General features: G+C 34.6%; 1 protein-coding gene and 5 non-coding genes across 6 annotated transcripts; all 6 read left to right on the top strand.

Annotated features, from left to right (window-relative positions):
* The first annotated feature begins 205 nt into the window (after positions 1–205).
* LOC111884979 (pentatricopeptide repeat-containing protein At3g24000, mitochondrial) lies at positions 206–3,553 on the top strand. Its single transcript, XM_023881286.3, has one exon. It carries the CDS (start codon positions 413–415, stop codon positions 3,473–3,475), a length of 3,063 nt encoding a protein of 1,020 aa, XP_023737054.1. The 5' UTR covers positions 206–412; the 3' UTR covers positions 3,476–3,553.
* Positions 3,554–14,126: 10,573 nt separating this feature from the next.
* Positions 14,127–14,200, top strand: TRNAT-AGU (transfer RNA threonine (anticodon AGU)). Its single transcript has one exon. It is a non-coding gene; the product is annotated as a tRNA-Thr (tRNA).
* Positions 14,201–14,546: 346 nt separating this feature from the next.
* On the top strand, positions 14,547–14,620 carry TRNAT-AGU (transfer RNA threonine (anticodon AGU)). Its single transcript has one exon. It is a non-coding gene; the product is annotated as a tRNA-Thr (tRNA).
* A 336-nt stretch (positions 14,621–14,956) lies between these two features.
* Positions 14,957–15,030, top strand: TRNAT-AGU (transfer RNA threonine (anticodon AGU)). Its single transcript has one exon. It is a non-coding gene; the product is annotated as a tRNA-Thr (tRNA).
* A 366-nt stretch (positions 15,031–15,396) lies between these two features.
* TRNAT-AGU (transfer RNA threonine (anticodon AGU)) lies at positions 15,397–15,470 on the top strand. Its single transcript has one exon. It is a non-coding gene; the product is annotated as a tRNA-Thr (tRNA).
* Positions 15,471–21,557: 6,087 nt separating this feature from the next.
* On the top strand, positions 21,558–21,631 carry TRNAT-AGU (transfer RNA threonine (anticodon AGU)). The gene has a single exon. It is a non-coding gene; the product is annotated as a tRNA-Thr (tRNA).
* Positions 21,632–24,680: the final 3,049 nt, after the last annotated feature.

The raw sequence follows: 24,680 nt of genomic DNA, 5'->3' as shown, positions 1-24,680 counted from the left end.
TCATGTTTCATGATTTTAATATGTATTTAATTTTTTATATGAATTCGATAAATAAAAATAAATTTTATATGGATGATTAATTAATATAATATTACAAATATTAGTATTTAAATAAAATCTAGGAGATAAAATAAACTATAAATATATAAATATATAAAAAGATAGAATAAAACCTACAAAACTTCATCACAATATATCTCCATATTTGAAGAAATAGGATAAAGTTTGAGAAGAATAGGAGAGAAAATACAGATTAAAATGACATTCGGGAGATGGACTGCTCTCAAGCTGGTGGCATGAAAGGCGCCCGTGATGTGATGTGTTCGTTAAAATGAACAATGAGAAGGATGGTTTCTTGGACTGCATTATTATCCGAGTATATACTTAAATTGGCTTCGCCAAGGAAACTCTGATGCTGTTCCTGGGTATGCACCGAGTTGGTGTCATAGCTAATCAGTTTCTCTACTGGAACGCTTTGACGCCATGTTCAAGCCTCAAGTCTCTACATCGTGGGATGCACCAATTTGGAGGAACCATTATCTCAGTTTTTTTAGAGAAGGGTTTCTCGGAGATCACCAACGAGACTGTTGGAAAATCACTACATGCTTTTTGTATAAAGAATTACCTCCGTCTAAGCATATTCCATACAAATACTTTGATCAATATGTACTCAAAACACGGCAAATTCGAAGCTGCTCGCTACGTGTTCGATGAAATGCCTCAGAGAAACGAAGCTACATGGAATACCATGATCTCTGCTTTAGTTCGAGTTTCATTGTACTCAGACGCCTTTCTTTTGTTAAGTCAAATGCGTGCTCAAGGATTTGAGACAAGTGGCTTCGTTATCGCTAGTTTATTAACCGGATGCACTGGTTCAGGCTTTATGCTACATCAAGGATTTCAAATCCATGGTTTAATTTTGAAAAACGGTTTATTATATAATGTGTATGCAGGAACAGCCCTTCTAAACTTTTATACTTCATATGGATTCCATTCCAGTGCTCATAGTCTCTTTGACAAGATGCCAGAAAAGAACGTGGTATCTTGGACTTCATTGATGGTTGGCTACTCTGATAATGGAAATCCCATGGAGGTCATAAACTTATACCACAAAATGAAGCATGAAGATGTCAAATGTAACCAGAACACATTCACCACTGTGATAACTTCTTGTGGATCTTTGGAAAACGAGTCATTGGGTCTTCAAGTTCTTGGACATGTCATAAAATCTGGATTCGAATATGATCTTTCAGTGTCCAATTCTCTTATATCCATGTTTGGTAATATTGGTAGCATACAAGACGCCTGCTATGTGTTCAATCAAATGAGTACACGTGACACTATTTCATGGAACTCCATGATTTCTGCATATGCACGCAATCATTCATTCAAGGAGTCCTTTCAATGCTTTAAATTCATGCGTCATCTCCATGAAGATCTTGATCCAATTACACTTTCTGCACTGTTATCAGTATGTAGCTCCATGGACAATCTCCTCTATGGTGCTGCTGTTCATGGTTTGGTCCACAAACTAGGGTTTGATTTAAACTTATCTCTATGCAATACCCTTTTGCTATTTTATTCAGAAACCGGAAAGCTCAAGGACATGGTAAAGTTATTTGAAGAGATGCCAGATAAGGATTTAATCTCATGGAATACAATAATATCTGGTTATATACAAGAAGGGGTGCACCTTGATGCCTTGAAAGTGTTTGTTAAAATGCTTCAGAGACAAAGACCTGTAAATCATGTGACTTTTTCTAGCGCATTATCTGCTTGTTCAAACCATGATTTTTTAGCAGAAGCCGAAATCCTTCACGCACTTGTATTCACATCTGGTTTCCATGGAAACCTAATTGTTGGAAATGCTTTAGTCACAATGTATGGAAAGCAAAAGATGATGTGGCAAGCTGAAAAAGTCTTTGAAAGAATGCCCGAAAAAGACTTGGTGACATGGAACACTCTGATTGGAGGATACACCGAATGTGAACAACCAAATCAAACAATCAAAGCTTTTAACTTTATGAGAAAACAAAATGAACCCATTAACCACATAACCTTGATTCAAGTTCTTAGTTCTTGTGTTACTCCAAATCAACTTTTCAGCCATGGGAAACCATTACATGGGTATCTGATTCTTTCTGGTTTTGATTCGGATGATTATGTGAAAAATTCCCTTATTACAATGTATGGAAAGTGTAACGATTTGGATTCAAGTACACGTATTTTTAATGGATTTGTTAACAAAGATTACGTTTCTTGGAACGCGTTTCTTGCTGCAAATGCTCATGGACATGGAGAAGAGGTTTTAAAAAGATTCACAGAGATGAAGAAAAATGGAATTCATTTGGATCAGTTTACTCTCTCTTCGGCTCTTTCTGCTGCTTCTACCTTGTCTGCTCTTGAAGAAGGTCAACAGATTCACGGTTTGACTTTTAAATCCGGGTTTGACTCGCATCAATATGTTACGACAGCTGTCACGGATATGTATGGAAAATGTGGCGAGATAAATGATGTGATGAAAATGCTTCCAGAAGCAAAGATTCGACCAATAGTGTTATGGAATATTCTAATATCATCATTTGCAAGACAAGGATTGTTTCAGGAAGCAATAGAAGCTTTTCATGAAATGGTGAAAATGGGATTTAAGCCTGATCATGTCACTTTTGTTTCTTTGTTATCTGCGTGTAGTCATGGAGGTTTAGTAGACAAGGGTCTTGAATATTATTCTTTAATGACAACAAAATTTGGAGTTCCTATTGGTATAGAACATTGTGTTTGTATAATTGATCTTCTTGGAAGATCCGGGAAGCTTCTAGAAGCTGAAAATTTCATCAAGAAAATGCCGGTCCCACCAAATGACTTTGTGTGGCGAAGCTTGTTAGCTGCGTGTAGAATTCATGGGAATTTAGAATTGGGAAAACAAGCGTTAAAACATCTTCTTGAATCAAATCCATTAGATGATTCGGCTTTTGTTCTTTACTCAAATGTATGTGCAAGTATTGGGAAATGGGACTTTGTTCATGATGTTAGATCAGAAATGGAATTTGGAAATGTTAAGAAGAAACCCGCGTGTAGTTGGATTAAGATGAAAAGAAAGGTGAGTTCTTTTGCGATAGGGGATAAATCGCACCCTGAGAGTGGAAAGATATATGGGAAATTAGATGAGATTAAGAAAATGGTTAAAGAAAGTGGTTATGTTTGTGATATGAAGTTTGCATTGCAAGATATTGATGAAGAACAAAAGGAGGATCATTTATGGAAGCATAGTGAGAGGTTGGCACTTGCATATGGATTGATTAGTACGCCGGAAGGTTCGGATTTGCAGATATTTAAGAATCTTCGTGTTTGTGGTGATTGTCATGAGTTGTTTAAGTTTGTAAGTGAGATTGTGAGGCGGAAAATTATACTTAGAGATCCTTTTAGGTTTCATCATTTTAGAGATGGTAAGTGTTCTTGTGGTGACTATTGGTAGTAAATTTTGTTCAAAATATTATTAATTATCGTTCACAAATGTGAAATATATCAAAATGTTCATAGAATTTGGGATCTCGATGTTGGGAATAATGGCCATTATAAGGTATTGATCTGGTTATCCCTTGATGCCCAAGAAAAATATGCAGTGGGAGAAACATGAGAAACAAAGGAATAATAAGGAGAGTCTTGCTAACCAAAGAATTTATTGTTGGAAATCGAAAACTTGAATTTACCAAAACATAGTCCATATTTATACTAATCATAACTGAATTTTAAACAAGGGTTAATACCTTAAAAGCCATTATTTATACACCTTCGTTTTGATTTAACCCCAATTTTATTTTTTGTTCATTTGCCATTATATTTTAGAAAACGTTTCATTTTCAAGCCCTTAACCGGGTCATGATGTATCGGTTTTGCATTTTCCTCAGTTTGCATTTCGCCCCAACATTTATGTATAATTTTGCATTTAGCCCCAATATTTTTTTTGTTACCCATTTGCTATTGTTTTTCAGAAAAAATTTCATTTTAGCCATTTTCTCTGTCCTTCAGAAGACAGCTGACCTTGTCCTCCTCAGAACACCGGCTCGTACGAAACGCGTTGGCAACATCAGCCAACCATCTGCTGCTAGCGATGGGGTCCCTAGCCCCATGATAATCTGGTGTCCCGCAAGCCCTGAACTCCCGAAATGTCAAGGTACGCGTTCCCATCAATGCCATCATCTCAGTACGAAAGGCTCCCAACCTCTCATCCAAAATCTCCAATATACCCTCCTTGACCGTGCCACAGATCACAGGAGTCTTATCTAGAATATTGCGCGTAACCTCAGCTGATATCAACTCCCTCATTCGTTCCTCGAGCTGCTCGGCCCCTGAACCCGAGTCTGATCCCTCTCCGGCGCGTGGTCCGCCCGTTGGTCTCTCACGCAACGTCACCATGCTGAAAATATAATACATCCTCAATCAAAATATTGATCACTGCTGCGAGACCAAACACACCCTACCAGGTTCCCGGTCTTGTCTTGGCCTTTCCCGAATCGAGTACGGATCCTCTGCTTTCAGTAGTACGGGCCCATACTACCTTCCACATCTATCCGTACTTTCCTTAGGAATTGTTTTGACTCCACCAGGTCCCTTATCCACTACTACTGCTCCCAGCACTATCTCATCCTAGGCTTACCCTAGGGAAACCTCTGACTCAACTCAAACCAGTCATCAGCTGCTGAAGGTCTCCTTGCGATGCCAATTAACCATCACCTGGATACCATCACATGTGACGAGGCTCAGATAATCCTTCAAGTGAAGGACTCGTCCCTACAACGGTTGGACTCAAACGAGAGCTGCGCAATAGGACCAAATCCAACACTCTGAGATTATTCAACCCTGATCACATGTGACGTGTCGTATCCACCTAAGGGCTAACTCCCATTATTCAGAATCCCACAATGCACAGAGCAAGCAGCATTTAGACAAGGGAAAATCTAACCATGACATACTCAAGCAATCATATCAACATAGTAAGAAACTGAACTAGCATGCAACACAAACTCATAGACTCATACAAACTCATAAACTCAGGCATAACCTAAACAGGCTATCCTACTACTGTCTAATCAGCACTATCATGCGGCGCAAAAGCACATATAACAGGCACATAAGGCATCATCCCTAAATCCTTAGTCCTAATCTAGCATGCTGTTCTATTAACTGATAATCATAACATAAACCTGTATGGGTATTTTAGGGTACTTACTCGAGCTCGGCTGATTGCACGCACCACACCCCTTTTCTCTTTTCAAAGTTCTTTTCTTTCTGAATTCTTTTTGCTTTTCTAATACTGTTTTTCGTTCTCAAAATTCTTTTTACAAAACTGTCTTTTCATTTTTGAAAACTTTTTATCCGACCCCTCAGTTTGAGTTCAGGCACACCCGAGAGTATGCCTGAATCCCTCAAACCAAGGCTCTGATACCAACTTGTAACGTCCCAAAATTCAAGATTAAAAATTTTCTTTTAATAAAACATTACTTAAGCAAAACCATCAATCCAAACATAATCAGAGTATTAATTTCCAAAACATAGGCTCATTATCAGAGTAAAACATTCCTAGGCTGTCTAATCTATGGTGTGTGCCATGCGATCACCCCGAGCTCTTCCCTCCGCTACCTGAAGTACCTGAAACCAAAACTGAAAACCATAAGCACGGAGCTTAGTGAGTTCCCCACCCTACCACATACCATACATAACCACATACTGCACATACTGTGCCACGCCCGCTATTCTGGGCCTCGCCCCCTACCTCGGGCCTCGCCCGCTACAACGGCCCCGCCGCTCCAGGCCCCGCCTGGCTTCGAGCCCCGCTCGGATACAGATCTGTTTCACTTAGGCCTCGCCTGTCATAGGGCCTCGCCCGCTAACATATAATAGCACATAATCATACTGCAAAACATAAGCTAAACATATACAATGGATCATGTCCTAAGGCCTCGCCTATCCTAGGCCTCGCCCTTGTTCTGCTACTGATGAGACATAGAACCCCGTCCATGCTCCTACTGATAGTGAGATACGGGCCCAGCCCACACTCACTCCTTCCCTAACTTGGGCCTCGCCTCTGCTCTACTGCTAATGAGATGTGGAACACCATCCACACTCTGCTACTGGTGAGATACGGGACCTCGCCCACACCCACCTCCCTACCAAGCACATACATGTATCACACAGACAACAAGTATAAACTATCATATAAACCAATCCTTGGGCACCCGCCCGCTATCATTGGACCTCGTCCTGAACATCATACTAGCATACTGTGCCTAGGGCTAACCCCCGGGTCTTCTACTCATAACTACATGGGTCGGCATTATGGCCTTAGACCCATTCACACAAAGGGAAACTCACCTACACTGGCTGAACTGGCTGATGAACCCCCTAGCTGCTGCCCGACACTCTCTGAACTCCTGCTCCACTCGCTCCCCGAGCTACCAATATCAATGCAACACTGAGTCTAACTGACCTTCGAAAGACAACCAAGTCAACTCTGGTCAAAGTCAAAGTCCTGATCAAAGTCAACATTCCAGGTCAACCCTACTCGCCGAGTCACCCTATTGACTCGCCGAGTTCATATGTTCAGAGTCCTTCTATTCGTGACTCGACTCGCCGAGTCAGTCCATGACTCGCCGAGTTTACCGATTTCCGAGTCCTGACCTGTCCAACTCACCGAGTCTCCATTCGACTCACTGATTCGAGTCTCAACTCGAAGGTTTTGGGGTTTCGCGACCTGACTCGCCGAGTCCAAGAACATATTCGCCGAGTCCAAGACAACCTTCAACAGACTCGTCGAGTTGTTCATCCAACTCGCCGAGTTCCTACCCAACTTCATCTGACTCGACGAGTTGTTCATCCCACTCATCGAGTTCCTCCTCGTCTCCATGCTACTCGCCGAGTCCACTCAAAGGACTCGTCGAGTCCATTCAGATCTCTATACATGCAGAGGACTTTTGAGTCATGCATGGACTAGATCTACCATTCCCAAGCCCATTCCTCATGTAAAGTTGCAAACTTTACGTGTAGAGAAGGAGATCTAGGCAAAATACACCATAAACTAGGGTTTAAGGCAAGGAGGCTCCATAATCAACTCAAGGGCTGAAACTTTATGCTTCCCAAAACCAAAATCGGCTTAGATCTGAAGTAGCAACTCCAGATCCGGCTTCTAACTCAAATGGACAACTAATCATGGCTTAAAAGGCCCCAAATCTCACAACCATAGAAGATCTAAAGGAAGGAAATGACTTAATACCTTCAATACCTCAGAAAGGCTCCACAAACTCCAGATCTGAAGCCAGTCCTTGAAGCTTCACGGATTCCCCTCTTTCTTCTTCCTTCAAATCACCCAAAAATGGCTTGGAAGCTTAAATGCACAACAATGGAGGCTTAGGGTTCGTATTCTGGGTGAGAGAGGCAGTAAAGGAACCCTAGGGGAGAGAATGAGACGTTTAAATAGGCTCCAAGTCCCGAATTTAGGGTTTTCCTCGCACAGACCAGACTCGCCGAGTCCACTTGGCTGACTCGCCAAGTTGGTCACTTACTCCTCGACCCGGATCCCGCTCGGACTCGCCGAGTTCCTCCTTGGACTCGCCGAGTTGCCCCTAAAAATTAGGGTTTTCTTTCCTTTCTTGGCCTTCCAGATTTTGGGTGTTACATTTCTTTAACCATGCAAAGGCATAAAGTCAGAGGCTTTATGGATTAGGATATCTTTTAAGGTCAGATATGAGGTTGGGGTAAAGTGTCTTAATGATTAAGACCTTAAAAGTTAAGTTTTGAGATAAGTCGTGTACGCCAAGCGTAACTCTGGCTACACTTTCCTGTTCTTATGAAAGACAGTCGTATGTTAGGAAGAATTCAATCTCAAGCTAGCGGCTTGTCGAGCATTTGACAAACTCACACCATCCATTTCAAATGGGATTTGTCCTGGATTTGTTGTGCGAAGAGTGCGTTATGACCCGTGGCCGCCTGTAGATGTAATATTGCGATATGTGTCTTACCTTGGTAATTCCTTTATTTACCTAGTGGGTCTAACTTTATGTCTAAGGAAGAGGATAATCGCCCTAAAGAGCCTGCCTAGTCCTTCTCGAATCCTGAGAGTTAACGTAGCCAGTTGCAAACCTAATCCTTTCCTACCTTGCGCTCTACGCCCAGTGTAGAGCTAAGTATACAACGTGTAACGGTCAGAGTGTTGACCTTTGACTTTCATTTGACTTTTTGACCAATTGTGCCTTAGGTGGATTGGTGAGGGTTTTCGGTTTGGAATAGGCAAAATGGTCTTTTGCCCTAAACGTGAATTAGATTTGGCTTGGGATTAGTGGAGTATGGAAAATTACCTAATTATTAATTAGGGTTAATTGGTGTAATTAATAGGCGGAGTCTAGTTCTGGCAGTTCGGGTATGAGTTCTATCAGTCATGTACGCAAGGTGAGTCTTATCACCATTCTTACTTATGTGGTAGAATATATTTATATATGTGATGACCAGTTGAATCTATGTGTTATTACTGTGATATGTGTTATTGTGTGCGATGAGACTTCGGGTAGTCTCCATGGTTGCTGATAACATATATCTGTTTATTTTGTGTTGTGTTGTATGTGGTATTTTAGGGAACTTACTAAGCTTCAGGCAGTTTATGATTTCAGATATTTTGGGACACTCTAATATTTTGATGATGATCTGTATTTGACATTTTTTATTTTCTTGAGATGTTTTTTATGAACAATGTTTTTATATGAATTTAAAAACGAAAAAATTGGTTTGGAAATTTGGATGTTACAGACTATCATTAGTCACCATGAGTAATACTCAGTATAAATCGTACTTAGGTCACGTCAAAGGAAAAGTCAAAGTGTTTGGTGAAGCACTGCAGAATTCTCCAGTCACCCACATAAGTTAGGTGAATGCATAGTCCCTTTCATGAACATGGTTTTAATACAAGTATTAATTAAAGTATTAAATATATATTGAAAAGTTTATATGTGAGATATATGTTTATTGTCTGGATTATGTGTTAGAAATGTATTTGATGATATATGATATGCGAACGAGATATGGTTCTAAATATGTTAAGAGATATATATCTTTTATTACATGATAATAATAATAGAAGTATTATTAAAGGAAAGGGATAAAAGTATATTAATACCTAATTATTCGTGAATAAGGTAGGACTTATTATAGATACCTAGTTCAATTATGTTTGATATCGGGTAGTCTTATTCAAGGCATGTGTGTAAGTTAGGAATGGAGAGTAGAGTTCTGTTCCTTGACACTTTCAGATTTGATGGTACAAAAATACATATTGGAGTACAAATTGTATTCCTTTTTGGATGACCATAAATGGTGGGTCCAGATCAGGCAACTGTAATGATATGCCTGGTCATCTCTTATAGTAAGATGACAACACTTGATCATTCTAGATGGTCTTATGAATTACGTTGCTAGTGTGGTTTTATAACCTACAGACGTAGATGAAATGGGATACCATATTCTTCAGATACTTTGATGGCACGAGTGCCTTTATGACTTTTTCTAGCCAAGGAAACCCCTAGCGATATAGTCAAGTCCTTTCTAAATGGTTTATCTTCCTGATAATTATGGAATAGGATCTGTGAGGATCGATTAGGGTGGGTATGTATGGGTATGAGGTTTTATAAATATCCAAATCGGAATTATTTATATATGTTGTTTAGTATTAGTTGGTTTTGTAGGGTTAAGATATATATATATATATATATATATATATATATATATATATATATATATATATATATCCATATTCTAATAAAAGAATAGTTTTATTCTCCTTTTGTCATGTGTCACCTTATTATATCTTCTAATTAATGTATGCCACTTGTCAACTCTATTTCAAATTTCAAATTTTAAAATTTCCACTTTGATTATATTAAATTAATAACATTAGAATAAAAATTAAAATAAAAATAATACAAATGATATAATTTCACATATTTATTTAAATCAATGACTAAAATTTATATAACTAAAAAAAATCTTAATTAATAATTTATTTAAAATAATTAATTAATAATTTTAAGTTTTTACTATAAAATTTAATTAATTTTGTAACCGTGGTTTCCATGGGTTATAAACTAGTATATATATAAAATAACATTTTGAGATTAAAATCCCTATGTTTCTCACCAAGTTTCACAACCTGACTCACTCAGTTTGTATGCATCATAGGTATCAAGACTCAAGCCACTAGAACTTGATTAGGATTTTGAGTGATTAAGAGAAAGTTTGCAATGGTGTTCAGGACCATTATGTCTTTACACTGTAACTTATGTATATGTATTAATTATGACATCCTTATAATTTTATTTAAGACAATTTTATACTCAAAATATTTTTAATATACTGAAAATTTTCCACAAATAAAGTATCATGATTTCCAAAGCATAAAAAAAATTATTTTTGGTTCCAAAAATTAGAGGATGTCACACTAGCTAGCTTTTATAAAAAAAATGTTTAAATAAAACACATATAAGCAATTTTATGCCTTTTTAGATATTGTTTACTACCATTTCGACTCTCAATGCAAAACATATTGATTATGATTTTTAAAACATATATCAGTAAGCATTATATGCTCTTTTTAAATATTGTTTGCTTCCATTTCCTCTATGCTCTTCCATTTCCATCTCTTTAGCAAGTGCAAACAGTTATCCTTTTCTTAGACTTTTTGTAAAAAAAAGTCCCAAAATTTTGGTCCACCTTACGTTTTAGTCTCATATTATTTTTTTATGAGAAAGTCATGAAAACTAGCTAACATTTCATTTTAATCATTTTTTACCTTTTCATCAAGTAACCTGTTGAGGTGAGGAGCCAAGGTGGAAAGGTGGTTGATGTTTTTTTGTAGAAAAGTTCCAAAATTTTGGACCATTTTACGTTTTAGTCACAATTTATTTTTTTTAAGATAATATCCTGAAAAACGGGTTAACATTTTCAGTTTAACCCTTTTTTACATTTCAATTTAACATGCTGAGGTGGCATGCTAAGGAGAAAGGATGGTTGAGGTGGCTTGACATGGCAGCTGATGTAGCATGTTACGTTAGCATCCTTCCTTACTTAAAAATATCATTTTTTTTTTTGGGGGGGGGGGGGGGGGGGGAAGAGAGAGAGAGAGAGAGAGAGAGAGAGAGAGAGAGAGGAGGAGGAGGTCACAGGTTCGAGTCCCCCTCCCCTTCTTTTCTCCCAAAATAAAACTGATTTTTTAAAGTAAGCAATGGCGCTGACGTGGCATGTCATGTCAGCTGTCACGTCATGTCATATCAACCACAAACCTTGGCACACTGCCTCAACAAGTTAAACTAAAAATGTAAAAAATGATTAAACTGGAAATTTTAGCCGGTTTTCAAGACTTTTTCGTAAAAAAGTAATTTGGGACTTAAACGTAAACTGGCCCAAACAGTTGGGGCTTTTCTATTAAAAATAAAAAATATCAACCACATTTCCACTTAGCAGGTTGCGTTTTGAAAATGTAAAAGGGATTAAACTAAAAATGTTAGCCGGTTTTCTAGATTCTTTCATAAAAAATTGGGACTAAACGTAAAGTAGGCCAAAATTTTAGGATTTTTTGCGAGAAAAAAAAAATCTTATTTACAAAACCTTATTTATTTGTCACACAGCCACTGATTCATCTATGCTCAAGATTTCAACACTTTTGAACCCGGATTACTTTTAATATTCACAAGATGAACACCAACCACAACTAAATGGTGAAACCTACTCATTTATTAGTTTTCTCCTTGTAGTGGTGCTTATGAACTTCGAATTGGAATAAAAATCACCACAACACAGAGATTCTTGAATAATTACAATAACTACAATTGCAACCCTATCAAAGATGATATGGGTTTGTCCAGCATTGCAAAAAGAAGCCAACTTTCTTCTCATTTTGATCAAGTTGGGCATGCAGTTCTTCTTAACATCGTCATAATAGTTGTCAACCAAATCAAGATGGATATAAAGAACAGTTGTATAAATGATCCATAAGGAGTTTCTAAATTACAATTGTTAGGATTAAAAGAGATTTGTAAAATTAGAAAAACAATTCCCTATTTGTTTTAGAGGGAAAACAATATGTAACGAATTATTGTTTTTAAAGGACAAACTGTATCTTTTTTCATAAAAGTATGAAAAAAAAAATAAACAAATAAGAAGTTGGCATAAAACAGCTACTTTTAGAGGAAAAATCTAAACTAACAAAATTATACGTGACGTTAATCAAATAGATATAAGATTTGAAAAGTCGATCCTAAACACTCCCATTAATCCATTATATCTTAAATCTATAAGTTAAAAATGGTTAAGTGAGTAAAAAAGTTAACATGGTTAAGAACATGATCTAACATGACTTCATCAAGACTATAAACCCAACTTACATTATGGCATAATGATATTTTTTTTAATAAGGAGTAAGGATTGACTGGGGACATGTTATATACTCTTTTATGGACTTAAAACATAGGACACAACCATGTTCCATAAGACATGACCCATGTTCCACCTTTTTCTCCAAAAAGTACATTTATTTAATGGCATCATATTCTACTTCATTTAATCAGATTTCACACGCACATGTTTAGCTACTCTGTGGAACTTACGTGACCCTGTAAGGTCATCACACGACCCCGAAATCCTCATTTTGCTTATTTGAGCAATGTACTTCATCCTCCAATTTCCAAAACAATAGCATAGCTGAGTAAAAAATGGTTAACTGAGTAAAAACAATAGCATGGTTAATAATAATAATCACTCTGAAACTACTTATTCCATGATCTAGTGATAGAATTTACATCATCGCATAGCTATCTGGTTTGTTAATTGACCAGTTTCCCAAAAACCTTGTGAACTTCGTCCAATTTTAAGACTATAAAATCATTTTGGCAATGATGTTACCAAGCCTCAGATCATATTAATGATAATGTCATCAAACTTGTACCCCTGACATGCAATACTTGTATATGATGCATCAGTATGATTAGTTATATTGATGAAATACCCTAATAACCATCATTTATAATCATTTAGACCTATGATAACATACAGTGGTGAGGCTAGGTATAATGAAGGTGGGTCCTAGGACCCACCTAATTATTTTAATTTATATAAAATTATTATTGAAAATTTTTAGGGACTTATCTTAAAAAAAAATTATGACCTAGCTTACCTATAATTTTTTTGAATTTGTGCAGAAAAATGTATATTGAAAAATTTGTGAATCATGTTGTTTTCTATTCTAGACTCGTCACTAATGACGTACATTGTCTCACCAACTTATTCTGTCTCATCATTTTCCATAGCTAAAAGTTTTGCAGCTTAATTTGTATGAATAAAAATATGTTGGAGATGTTCGGAAATTATGCAAAAATGTATTTCTAGAGTGCTTATAAATTATAATTATGATTCCAAAGGAAAAAAGAAAACAAACAAAAATGTAGAAAACACTAAAGAGTAAATTAATGAAATCGTCTTGTGATTTGGTAAATATTACGCATTTGGTCCTTAAATCCAACTCGTATTTTTCTTTCATTATAGTTATGTCTGAAGTAAAATACTATTTTCCCTTACTAAATATTATTAAATATTCCTTTAATGTTTATTTACCCCCAAACATAAATAAAAACCAAAAGATAGTAAAATACGATTGTTCTCAAAACATATTCACTCAATTTTCTATGATTCTCATTCCTTTGATACAACTGCCGGAAAATGTTTTGACGTATTTATACCAAACTTGCCTTTTGAGTTTTTATATTTTGGGATTTGATAAAAAAATTTAAGAATTATCATTGAAGGGCATCAATTGTTCTTCTCATTCCGTTCCAACTTCGTATTAGATTATTTATAAATATTACATTGTCACGTGGCTATAAATGTTATTATTACAAAACAAATGGCATTTAAATCGTAGAATAGTTATGTAAACCTATTAAGTAGAAAAGGATAATCTATAGAATATGAATAAAATAATTATTCTTTGTTTACATAACCATATCTGTTTTCCACCCAACTGGTGGCTCATCTATGCTCTAAGGTTTCCAACGCTTCTTAAAGAAAAATGTTGTGAAATATTAAGGCAAGAAGCTCTCGTAGCTCAGTTGGTTAGAGCACCCGTTTAGTAAGCGGGAGGTCTTGAGTTCGACTCTCAACGAGAGCAAATTTGTCTCTCTTTTTTTTTTCCTTTTAAAAAGCCTTATCTCTTTCTCACACAACCAGTGGCTCATATATGCTGAAGTTTCAACTTTCATTACAAATTTCCACCTTCTAACATTGCTTGAAAACCCATCAATGCCACTTTATCCTAGGCTCTTTTTATCCACTTTGGCAATGTTGCAAACTGCATATAGATTGTTAAAATGGTGCAAAAAAAATTGATGTATAAGGACCCTAAATGCTTGAAAGAAACATTTAGCAACCAATTTGGGACAAATCAATTAGTTGGTTAAGCATTTCAACTTTAACCCTTTACTATAAGAAATGTTGTAAAATAAGAAAAGCAAGTAGCTCTCGTAGCTCAGTTGGTTAGAGCACCCGTTTAGTAAGCGGGAGGTCTTGAGTTCGACTCTCAACGAGAGCAATTTGTTTTTTCTTTTTTTAATTCTTATTTACAAAACCTTATCTTTTTCCCCACACAACCTGTGGCTCATATATATATGCTCAAGAATTGAATTGAATTGAATTGAATGAGAATTAAGACATAAACAAACATTCTTAAATACATGTAGAGTCTCAAAACATATGCAAGAATCAGCATCCTTAGGTTTCTTTTGAAGTGACATTGCTAAGTTTAATTTCACAATAGGCAGAGTGTCATATGAAGCTAAAAATTAAAAACCATGAAACAAATGCATCCATATTATCTAATTACTTATTATAAAAAAAAAATGTTGTATCCCAAATAGTAAAGCAAGAAGCTCTCATAGCTCAGTTGGTTAGAGCACCCGTTTAGTAAGCGGGAGGTCTTGAGTTCGACTCTCAATGAGAGCAAATTGTTTTTTTTTCTTTTCTTTTTTCAAAACCATATACTATATATTTTTTATCACCAGATACTTCTTTCACATGAACATGTGGCCATTATTACTGAGGAGACGAAAGAAGATAAAGACATGGAAGAACATATTAACAAATACCTTATTTAAGTCCACATAGGAAATCTTGAAAAGAGAACACAAGGAAAAGACCAAAATGCCCTAGTAAGCCAAAATGTTATGAAACGGTGAAATACATTACCAAAAGGAAGAAAGGTTTCTTTTTTGGACCAAAACCATAAATTTAACAAAGCACAGGGACCAAAATGTAATTTACTCCATATCTAATTACTAGAAAAATTGGTGTAATATAGTAAAGCAAAAAGCTCTCGTAGCTCAGTTGGTTAGAGCACCCGTTTAGTAAGCGGGAGGTCTTGAGTTCGACTCTCAACGAGAGCAATTTGTTTTTTCTTTTTTTACAAAACCATATGTGTGTTACACTTTTACCACACAATCGGTAGCTCATTTATGCTTAAATTTCTAAAACTTTTGACCATGGCTTCCTAATAGTTGTATGTTTGAGACTTGAGTATAGGACTTAAGTAGATTCATCATTCATGTGAAGCATTTGATTCAGGAAGATGTTAGAATCCATATATCTGCCCTATGGTGGAGCAAGTGTCTACTTGTCCTTGATGAAAGATTCGGCCTCAAAACATAAAAGTGGTCCATTTTACAGAATTCAATCAGCAGCATTACCCTAGAGCCAAAAGGGGTTCTACGTTACCTATGGATATAATCAAATATATTAACTATTAACATTTAAGATGCCTACTTAATCATAGCAATAAAAACATGTTTGAACAACAATCACATATACATAATCTTGTAATCACATCAATTACAATGATATAACTGATATGGTCAAGAGATGATATCTGAATTGTAAATCTTCTTAGTTTCCATCATCTACACGATAACATATTTAGTTCCAAAGTGTTCATAGGTGGAATATACAGCTCTACATCCAACTGATATATATGCAATCAAAAGGAAAAAATTCTCGATCAAAAATCAACCCTAAATCCTTAACCAACAATAAACCCTAAATCCAGGACTATATGAAAAATAGTGATCAGTGATAAACCCTAAATTCAAAACTGAAAACAACTGTGGGAGATGGTGGCCGAAAAATATAGCAGAAAACTTTGGATCGAAAATTCTTGAAAGATGCGCGATCGGTTCCTCTAAGTAAGTCAATGGTATATGAATTCAAACATTACATACCTGTGGATCAAATCAAGATTTCATGTGAAGTAAAATTTGTATGAACGATCAGCGTAGTGCTTCTGAATCAGAATTGCTTGGATCAAGAGATTTGTAATTCACTGAGAAAGTAGGGAGACAATTTCCTTTTGGCGTTGGAGGGAAAAAGCAACAGGGGACGAACCGACGAAGTATTTTCTTTCCACAAAAATGCAAAAACTTAATGTATGCATTTTTTTTTTTAGGGATTTAGTTTTGGTTATTAGTTTCTATGTAAAAATAGTCATTCTGAAAATTAAAATAATTATAATATCTTGAGGTATTTATTTATCATTTTTTTTCATTTTAAATTTAATATTTATTTATTTATTTTAACAATTAAAAAATAATCTCTCTCTCTCTCTCTCTCTCTCTCTCTCTCTCTCTCTCTCTCTCTCTCTCTCTCTCTCTCTCTCTCTCTCTCTCTCTCTCTCTCTCTCTCTCTCTCTCTCTCTCTCTCTCTCTCTCTCTCTCTCATGAAGAAACCAAGCACAAAATCATGTGTAAATATACACCCTTGTATGATTTCTTCCCCGTTTTTTTTCTCTCTTTTAAATCTTTAAAAGTCCAAATCTTCCATAAATTCATCTTCTATTTGTTTCCATTTCTATTGATTTTCTTGAATTTGGTTAGTCTCGTCTTTTTATCTAAAAATAATTATACAATTTGGGTCTGATATTGCAACAACCCCCAAATGACGAGCCAATTTTTCTCAAGATCTTGGAGAATGCTTAGAAAGTGCAACTATGAAGTATGTACAAACATACATGCACACACACTGTGTAAAAAGTCTATTTTTTGTGATTTATGGCTCCCCTTCTAGATAGAGGTGAAATTGGGTGATATCTTGATATCTAGCAATTACTGAGAGAAATAGACACACATAGAAGGATCGTATTTGAGATAGCGGCAGGAAGGAGGTGATGCATGCACGAAGCAAACTTGTTGTTGTTGTTTCTGGTGTAGATCGATGACGGTGGTTGCGGTATCGCTACTATCACTGGTGGTTGTTGCAATGGAGGCCGACGGTCGGAGGTCCTGATTGTGATTGTGGTGGTCAACCATTCACATTTTCTTGATTCTTCATGATTTGGACAGAAAGAAATTGAAGGTAAAACTTTGGAACCCTAAATATGATTTTTGAAATTAGTTAACTTATCATTTGGGGTTGAGTGGTTTTAGTAATCGTTTGGACCGATGTATATGTTTTTAATTGCAGGTTATCGATGTGCTTAAAGGTTCAAGGATGAAGAAACTCATGTCTAGAGAGAAAGATATATATATATATATATATATATATATATATATATATAGAGAGAGAGAGAGAGAGAGAGAGGTGGGCCTTTTTTAATTATTAAAATAACTATTAGATTTTAAAAAAAATGAAAGAAAAATAAAAAATAAATACCCCAAGGGTATTACAGTCATTTCACTTTGCCAATGGACCAAAAACGCAACGAAACTACCTCAAAAGGACCACCAATACAAAAAAGTCATGGTTTGGACTAAAACCCCCAAAAATGCATACCACAGGGACCATTTTGCAATTTTGTGTTTTCTTTTTCCATAAAGTTAATTGGTAACAGAAACCTATAAATCTTAATCCACCTTTAACGAATAATAAAAATAATCATAAGTTTAATTTATTTTAAAAAGATAACATATTTCTTTCTAGATACTATATTATGAAATAATAATGTTGGTTTTGAGGTCCGTAAGATTTGACATAAAAACAATCTAAAATCTTACATGTTTAGAATTATATTCATTCATATTGTTCTGGACATGTTGCAAAGTTTGTGAAACTGACATCAAATTATTACGGACGATAGTTCTAGACTATTACATAACAGTCCTTTTGTGACTTATTTAGTGTTGATTTCATTTTTGTTAACATCATTCTTTTTCAAGAAAATTATGTCAATCTTACTTTTACTCTGAATACGGTTAGATTGATTAAATATTCATCAAAATGACAATGTATGATGGTTTTATATTTTAGTTTACTTGGTTATTTATAAGTTTTTTTAGTTTGTCTATGAACCCGAAATAGTTCGTCATATTCTATATTTATTCGTTGTATTCCATACATAAATACATGTTTCGATTGATGTGTGTATGTCTGACAGACATTTTATTTGAGTATTATACTCGACATTAACATATATGTATGGCCTTTTCTATTTAAACATGTTAGGAATACTAAAATAATGAATCTAAAAAACTTGTTGATCAGCGGGATGGAATCTAAAAAGCCGTCATGCCAAAGGTTGTTTTTTTATTCCATATATAATTACAATTGGCTTAGGGTGCATTTTAAACAATCCAAACATCTCTTGCAAAAGACATAGCTATCCTGTTATTTTGGCCTCAAGTAACCAAATACATATAGACCAAATATGCATACAAAAGGTAATGTATTTAGCTATTGTTTAGGTTTTAGCGGACCTGTCACAAAGGGTGAGCGATAGGGGCGACCGTCTAGAGTCAATCTTTTAAAGGGGCCCAATTTTTTTATGGAAAATGTTAAATTTAGAAGATAACAAAAGTAATTTTCTTTCAATTATTGAGCTGTTATAAAAACTTCATGAAATTTGTATATTTTAAGGGCTTATTTTTTCCTTTCGTCCCGAACCTAAAATATATTTGGAACAACCCTAGGTTTTAGCTTTGAAGAATGTTTCATAGTGTATAGCATTTCGTTATTATTTATGGTTTAGGGTTTATGTTGCATATTATAATGTATTTGTTTAGACATATATGAAAATATTATTTATTTATTTATGTTGTTATTATTTTCCTAAAACAATTAGTATGTGTTGTGTATGTTGCATATTGTATTTTATTTTGTTTTATGTTATTGTAATGCATTTGGTTATCTCACTTCTCGATTTACTATTTAAAAATATAGTGTCGGATGCTTAGGTTTGGATTTACCACAATCACAAAACAAAACATGTAGTTATTTCATTCCGGAATAATTAAATCCGCAATTCAAAATGGAATACTTCTTAATAATGTGGTGTCAAAGAAAGTTATGTAGCCTTATAGGGGTCTAATAATATAAACAACACATTTAAAATACATAGATGTTGAGGATAAATTATTAAATCAGAAATAATATGAGTTCAAAAGCAATAAGAATAAGCTAACAATGAAAAACATTGTGTTTTTTTAATCAAAATGAAGTCAATTTTGATAGTTCTATACCTAATATTACATACATGACAGTCACATATTCACTTTTCCATATATATATATATATATATATATATATATATATATATATATATATATATATATATAAAACTAACTATTATTATTATTACTATTATAAATGAGGTATTTATCTTAAATGATAACATTTATCTTATTTTGGCAAAATAACAACATTATTAAGAAGTATTCCGTTTATATATTTTGAATCGGCAATATATTAAAAAAAACTCTCACACAACTAGCAACTTGTTAGAGGTGGAGACAAGGTCCAAGAAGTATAAGAAGGTGTTTGTTTTAGCTTATTTTTCAGGCTTTTAGCTTATGAACTTATATTTTGGGCTTATGAAAAAATTAGTATTTAGCTTAGCTTATTAGCTTAAGCTTATGAACTTATTTTACCTAAAACTAAGTCAATTTTCATAAGCCATTTCAATTCAACTTTTTTTTTTCAACGCATGAGCTTATTTATATGTATTTACATATTTACCCTTATTCTTCTTTTCCCAAAACACTAGAACTCTATTTCCAATTGTGTAAGGTAAGCATGTCCATTTTGGTCATTTTACAAAAAATAAAATAACACAAACACTATTTTAAAAAGAGCTTATTAGCTTATAAGTCATAAGCTAATCCAAACATTTTTTATCTTATAAGCTAATAAGCTCATAAGTTATTAAGCTATTAAGCTCATAAGCTTAAGCCCAAAAAAATAAGCTTACACAAACACCCCCAAAATAAAGAAACATCTTATAATATATAAAGACAATAATTAGTGTGATTTTAGCTTTTTTCCTCCTTGATCTTGATTTTTTTTCTTGTGAAAATGCATTTGGGTCATTACCCAATGTAGAAATTCACCCCTTTACCATTTCCCTTGAAAAACAACAACCAAGTAAGAAAAATCATTCATTTTAATATATACAAATATCCTTTCCTATAAGAAGGTTTATTTCATGCTCTTAAACTTTGCTTACCAACAATCGACAACACCAAGATTTTAATTTGAAGATTGTCGTCAACAAGGATGATGAGACTACCACGTTGTTGCAAGGTGATGAATACCCGTTGAAAAAAAGAAAAGTTATCACTCCCAAATTGCACCAGAAACACATGGAGCTAGATGATGTGATCACTTGTGTTATGTTTTTCCATAGTGTAGAAAAGGCAACACTTAAAGACTACATTAATACTAGAAAAAAATGTAAAGTTGAACAGAAAAATCAACCATGATTTCAACCATCAAACTTAAATTGATGCAGATAAAAATGATAAGATTGTCATACAACCACATTATTCCTCATTTGTAATAAAAATGTATTGTAGGAGTTGGTGTTTTCCGTAACACCTTAAAACATAGAAAATATAACCAACTGAAACTTCTTGAAACATCAACATTATACAAAAACAAATGCGGAAACATTCTAGAAAATAGTTGTGGACTAGATATTTTACATGCATAGCAACACCCTGTAAAAAAAAATACTACACATCTTTGTTGAAATTGAAATAAGTTTTATTACAACAAAGAAAAATTGACCTTTATAGTAACTTTAGGTCATTTTTATATCAAGGGTCACAAGTACAAAAAGGGCCCAAATGATCACCAAATACTTCAATTTGCGAATTTTATGTCCTTTTTTTTGGCATATGCTTCCAGCTTGTTGACCTTAATAAACTCATCCATAAACCTAATTTAAGTCCACACAATAGATCTCAAAGATTCCTGTTATCAAAAGCAAAAAATCAAAATATCACAATGAGTGAAAATGTAGTTTAATCGATATCCAACTAACAAAATAAATATATTGTACAACAGTAAAATAAAAAGCTCTCGTAGCTCAGTTATTGACCTTAATAAACTCATCTATAAACCTAATTTAAGTCCACATAAGAGAGTTCAAAAAGAGTGAACAATGAAAGACCAATATAGACGAAAAAGGAAAACAGATTCCTATTATCAAAAGCAAAAAATCTAAATATCACAAGGAATGAAGATGATATCATAAAAATGTAAAGCAAAAAGTTCTTGTAGCTCAGTTGGTTAGAGCACCCGTTTAGTAAGCGGGAGGTCTTGAGTTCGACTCTCAACGAGAGCAATTCTATTTTCTTTTTGTCTACAAAACCTTTTGTGTACAACAAACACTAAACTTCTTGAAAATTGTTGGATCATACTTTTCACATTTTTCCTAAAGTAGCTAGAGTTGGGATTTTAAAAATAATGTTCTAGTACTTTCTTTAATAGCATTATACTTTTAATGAGAAGTAGTTGTCCTATCAAATCCGTTCTGCTAACGACCCTCCACTAATCAAGGAAGCGGTGGGTGAGAGTGGACACCCATTCAACTACCATTTTATAGGCAGTTTCCTTATACCCCCCTTATAGATTAGCTTCGTGAATGAGGCATACTAGCGATTTGACTGACCATATTCTTATACATATATAATATTAGACTTTTAATTATAATATATACATACATACATACATATATATATATAAGGTGTGTTTTAAAACATTTTAAAACTCCAAAGGTTTATATAAATTTCGAAATTTAAACTATTAAATTTTAAATTTAAATAAACCAATTATTTAGATTTAATGTTTATCTATTAATTAACTTTTAATTAATTTATTAAATCTTGTAAGGATTATCCAATTAAATTAAACAATCAATTTAATCCTAATCTTTATCCCTCTAAATTTCGAAAAATAGGGTAAGGATAATTATCCAATTAATCTAATCAAGTAACAATTATCCAAAACAAGAAACCCTAAAATTTGTAGCATATTTTCGAAATTCACAAGGGATGAGGCTAGGGTTTTCGAAAACCCTTTGATCCAAAACCCTAAAAATCAAAAAAACGGCCTTTAGGGTTTAAAAGCTATAAACCCTAATTTGCAATTCAACAATTATAGCAATTCAATTTAAAACAAACAATAGATTTGATACCACTAAAGGGTTTTAGGTAAAACAAATAAACTAGAAAACAATTCCTAAGTTCACATGCAACCTACTTTGGATCTATGTTTTAACTATTGAACATATAACTTTGAATTGCAAAACAAGAACCCTAGAGGAGGTGACTATTTTCGAAAAAAAATAAACTAGGGTTAGGAGTTACATACCTTTCAATTGTTATAGCAAACAATTGACAAATCCCTTGATCTTGATCTTGATCTTCTTGGAAGCTTAGCACCACAAGTGTAATGCCTCTAATGGAATCACACCCAAACTAGCAAGAAGGAAAGCAGAGGAGAGAAGGGAGGGAGTATGCAATTCGGCCAGTGTTTCTTCCAAAGAAATCAGTGTGTGAAAATGTGAACCAGGAGGCTCCTTAAATAGTTGAAGGATCTAGGGTTTAGGGGAAACCCTAGTTATCCTTTGCTTAGGGCCTAAGCAAAACCCAAGGGCCTTATCTTGGACCCCTTGGACGAATTCTCTAAGGTTTCCCCTAGGGTTTTCGTCCACCTCCTTCCAAGGGGGCTCTGGAACCTTCCATTCAACTATCAGTTAATTGCATACTAGTCCCTGCACCTTGTAATTAATTCTTTTAACCCCAAAATTAATTCCAATTAATTTCTGGCTGACAATTAATTAAACATAATGATTTCTTATTAATATATTAATCTTTTAACATATTAATAAATTCATTTATATTAATTTATTAATCTTATAATAAATTAATATCTCTCCTCTCATAATTTCCTTGTCTGGTTGCTAGGTTTGAGGGCAACCGAAAAGGATTGTGCTGCTATCAATTCAAATACATACCAATTATAGTTATGGGCTTAGACACCTAATCCAACACCAAGAACCCACCACCCATGAGTTTACGGTCGTAAACTCATGGGGATATGGTCTTAGGTTCGTAATCTCCATTAGGAGTTTACTCTTGAAGAGCAAACTCCATGTCTAGGCCATACACACCCTTATATGCTACCCGGATCACTCCTAACACTTGAAATGAAGTGCTTTCGTGCCTCGGAGTGTATATTCTATTCTAAATAGTATTTCAAAGTCTAATTAGATACAATTATGTATCTCTTCATATTACATAGGAACCTCACGCGTAATCAAGCCCTGAATTGCCACTTAGCATCCTAGCCGACACAATTCTCGACCGGTGAGTTCATACCCCTACTCCTTTTTCTGTGTTTTTCAAATGTTTTCAGGGGGGAATACAAGCAAAAGTACAAGGAAATCTTATACTCAAACTTATTATTTCAGTTCAAATGTTCATATTTTGTATGCTTTTAATATCGAAAACCGTATTAACCAACAGTTTGACTTGCAGAGTTAGCTTCCAGACTAATTGTAGATTTCTTTATAACATGTTATAATCTATGTTACATTTTATAATTTACGAAGGATTCATGCTAATCATATATTAGGATTATTACTAATAAAATACGCCTCCGGATAGTACCAGAACTTCGAAAGTACAGCTAGTGCACGCCTTTGGATGGCACCAAAACTTCAAAAATACAGCTAGTGTACGCCTTGAGTGTCGCCAAAGTTTCGGAAATAATTCGAAAGTACGCCTTTGGATATCGACAAAGTTTCGAAAATATACGCCTTTGGATATCGACAGAGCTTCGGAAATACGTCTAAAACACGCCTTTGGATGTCACCAGAACTTCGAATATACAGCTAGTGTATGTCTCTGAGTGTCTCCAAAGATTCGAAATTTCGGATAAGTATAGTAGATATTCGACATTCGTGTATAGGATAACCAGGCTTTCAGAATACTTATCTAATACTACAAGTATGATAGATACTAGTATATTGCATTCCGAACCAAGAACTAACCACGACTTTTAGGAAAATAAGGGTTTTTCCTGGGATAACATAACTGTTCTTAACCACAATGTGTAACAAACGGATAACTAAACTTTGCTTATAAGAAAATATGAGATTTTCTTGGATAACGACTTTTTCAGAAAAACCAAAGAAAACTTGTTCTTTTACGAAAATAAACCGCTTATGAACTCACCAGCTTTATGCTGATTTTTAAACTGCTTGTATTCTCATGTCCACATTAGACAGGTACCCTGCGATCTTTTGGAGAAGACGGAGCGTATAGAAGACTCGTCTTAGCTTTTTTTCATATGATATATATGTATAACACTTGTAGCACTTTGTTTTC

Source organism: Lactuca sativa, chromosome 7 (genome assembly GCF_002870075.4).
Source record: "Lactuca sativa cultivar Salinas chromosome 7, Lsat_Salinas_v11, whole genome shotgun sequence".
NCBI lineage: Eukaryota > Viridiplantae > Streptophyta > Magnoliopsida > Asterales > Asteraceae > Lactuca > Lactuca sativa.
The sequence above is the reverse complement of the archived record's forward strand: the minus strand, read 5'-3'. Positions and strand labels throughout refer to the sequence as shown.

Excerpts from the sequence above, each read along its gene's own strand:
- LOC111884979 (XM_023881286.3), top strand. The coding sequence starts at position 413 with ATGCTGTTCCTGGGTATGCACCGAGTTGGTGTCATAGCTAATCAGTTT.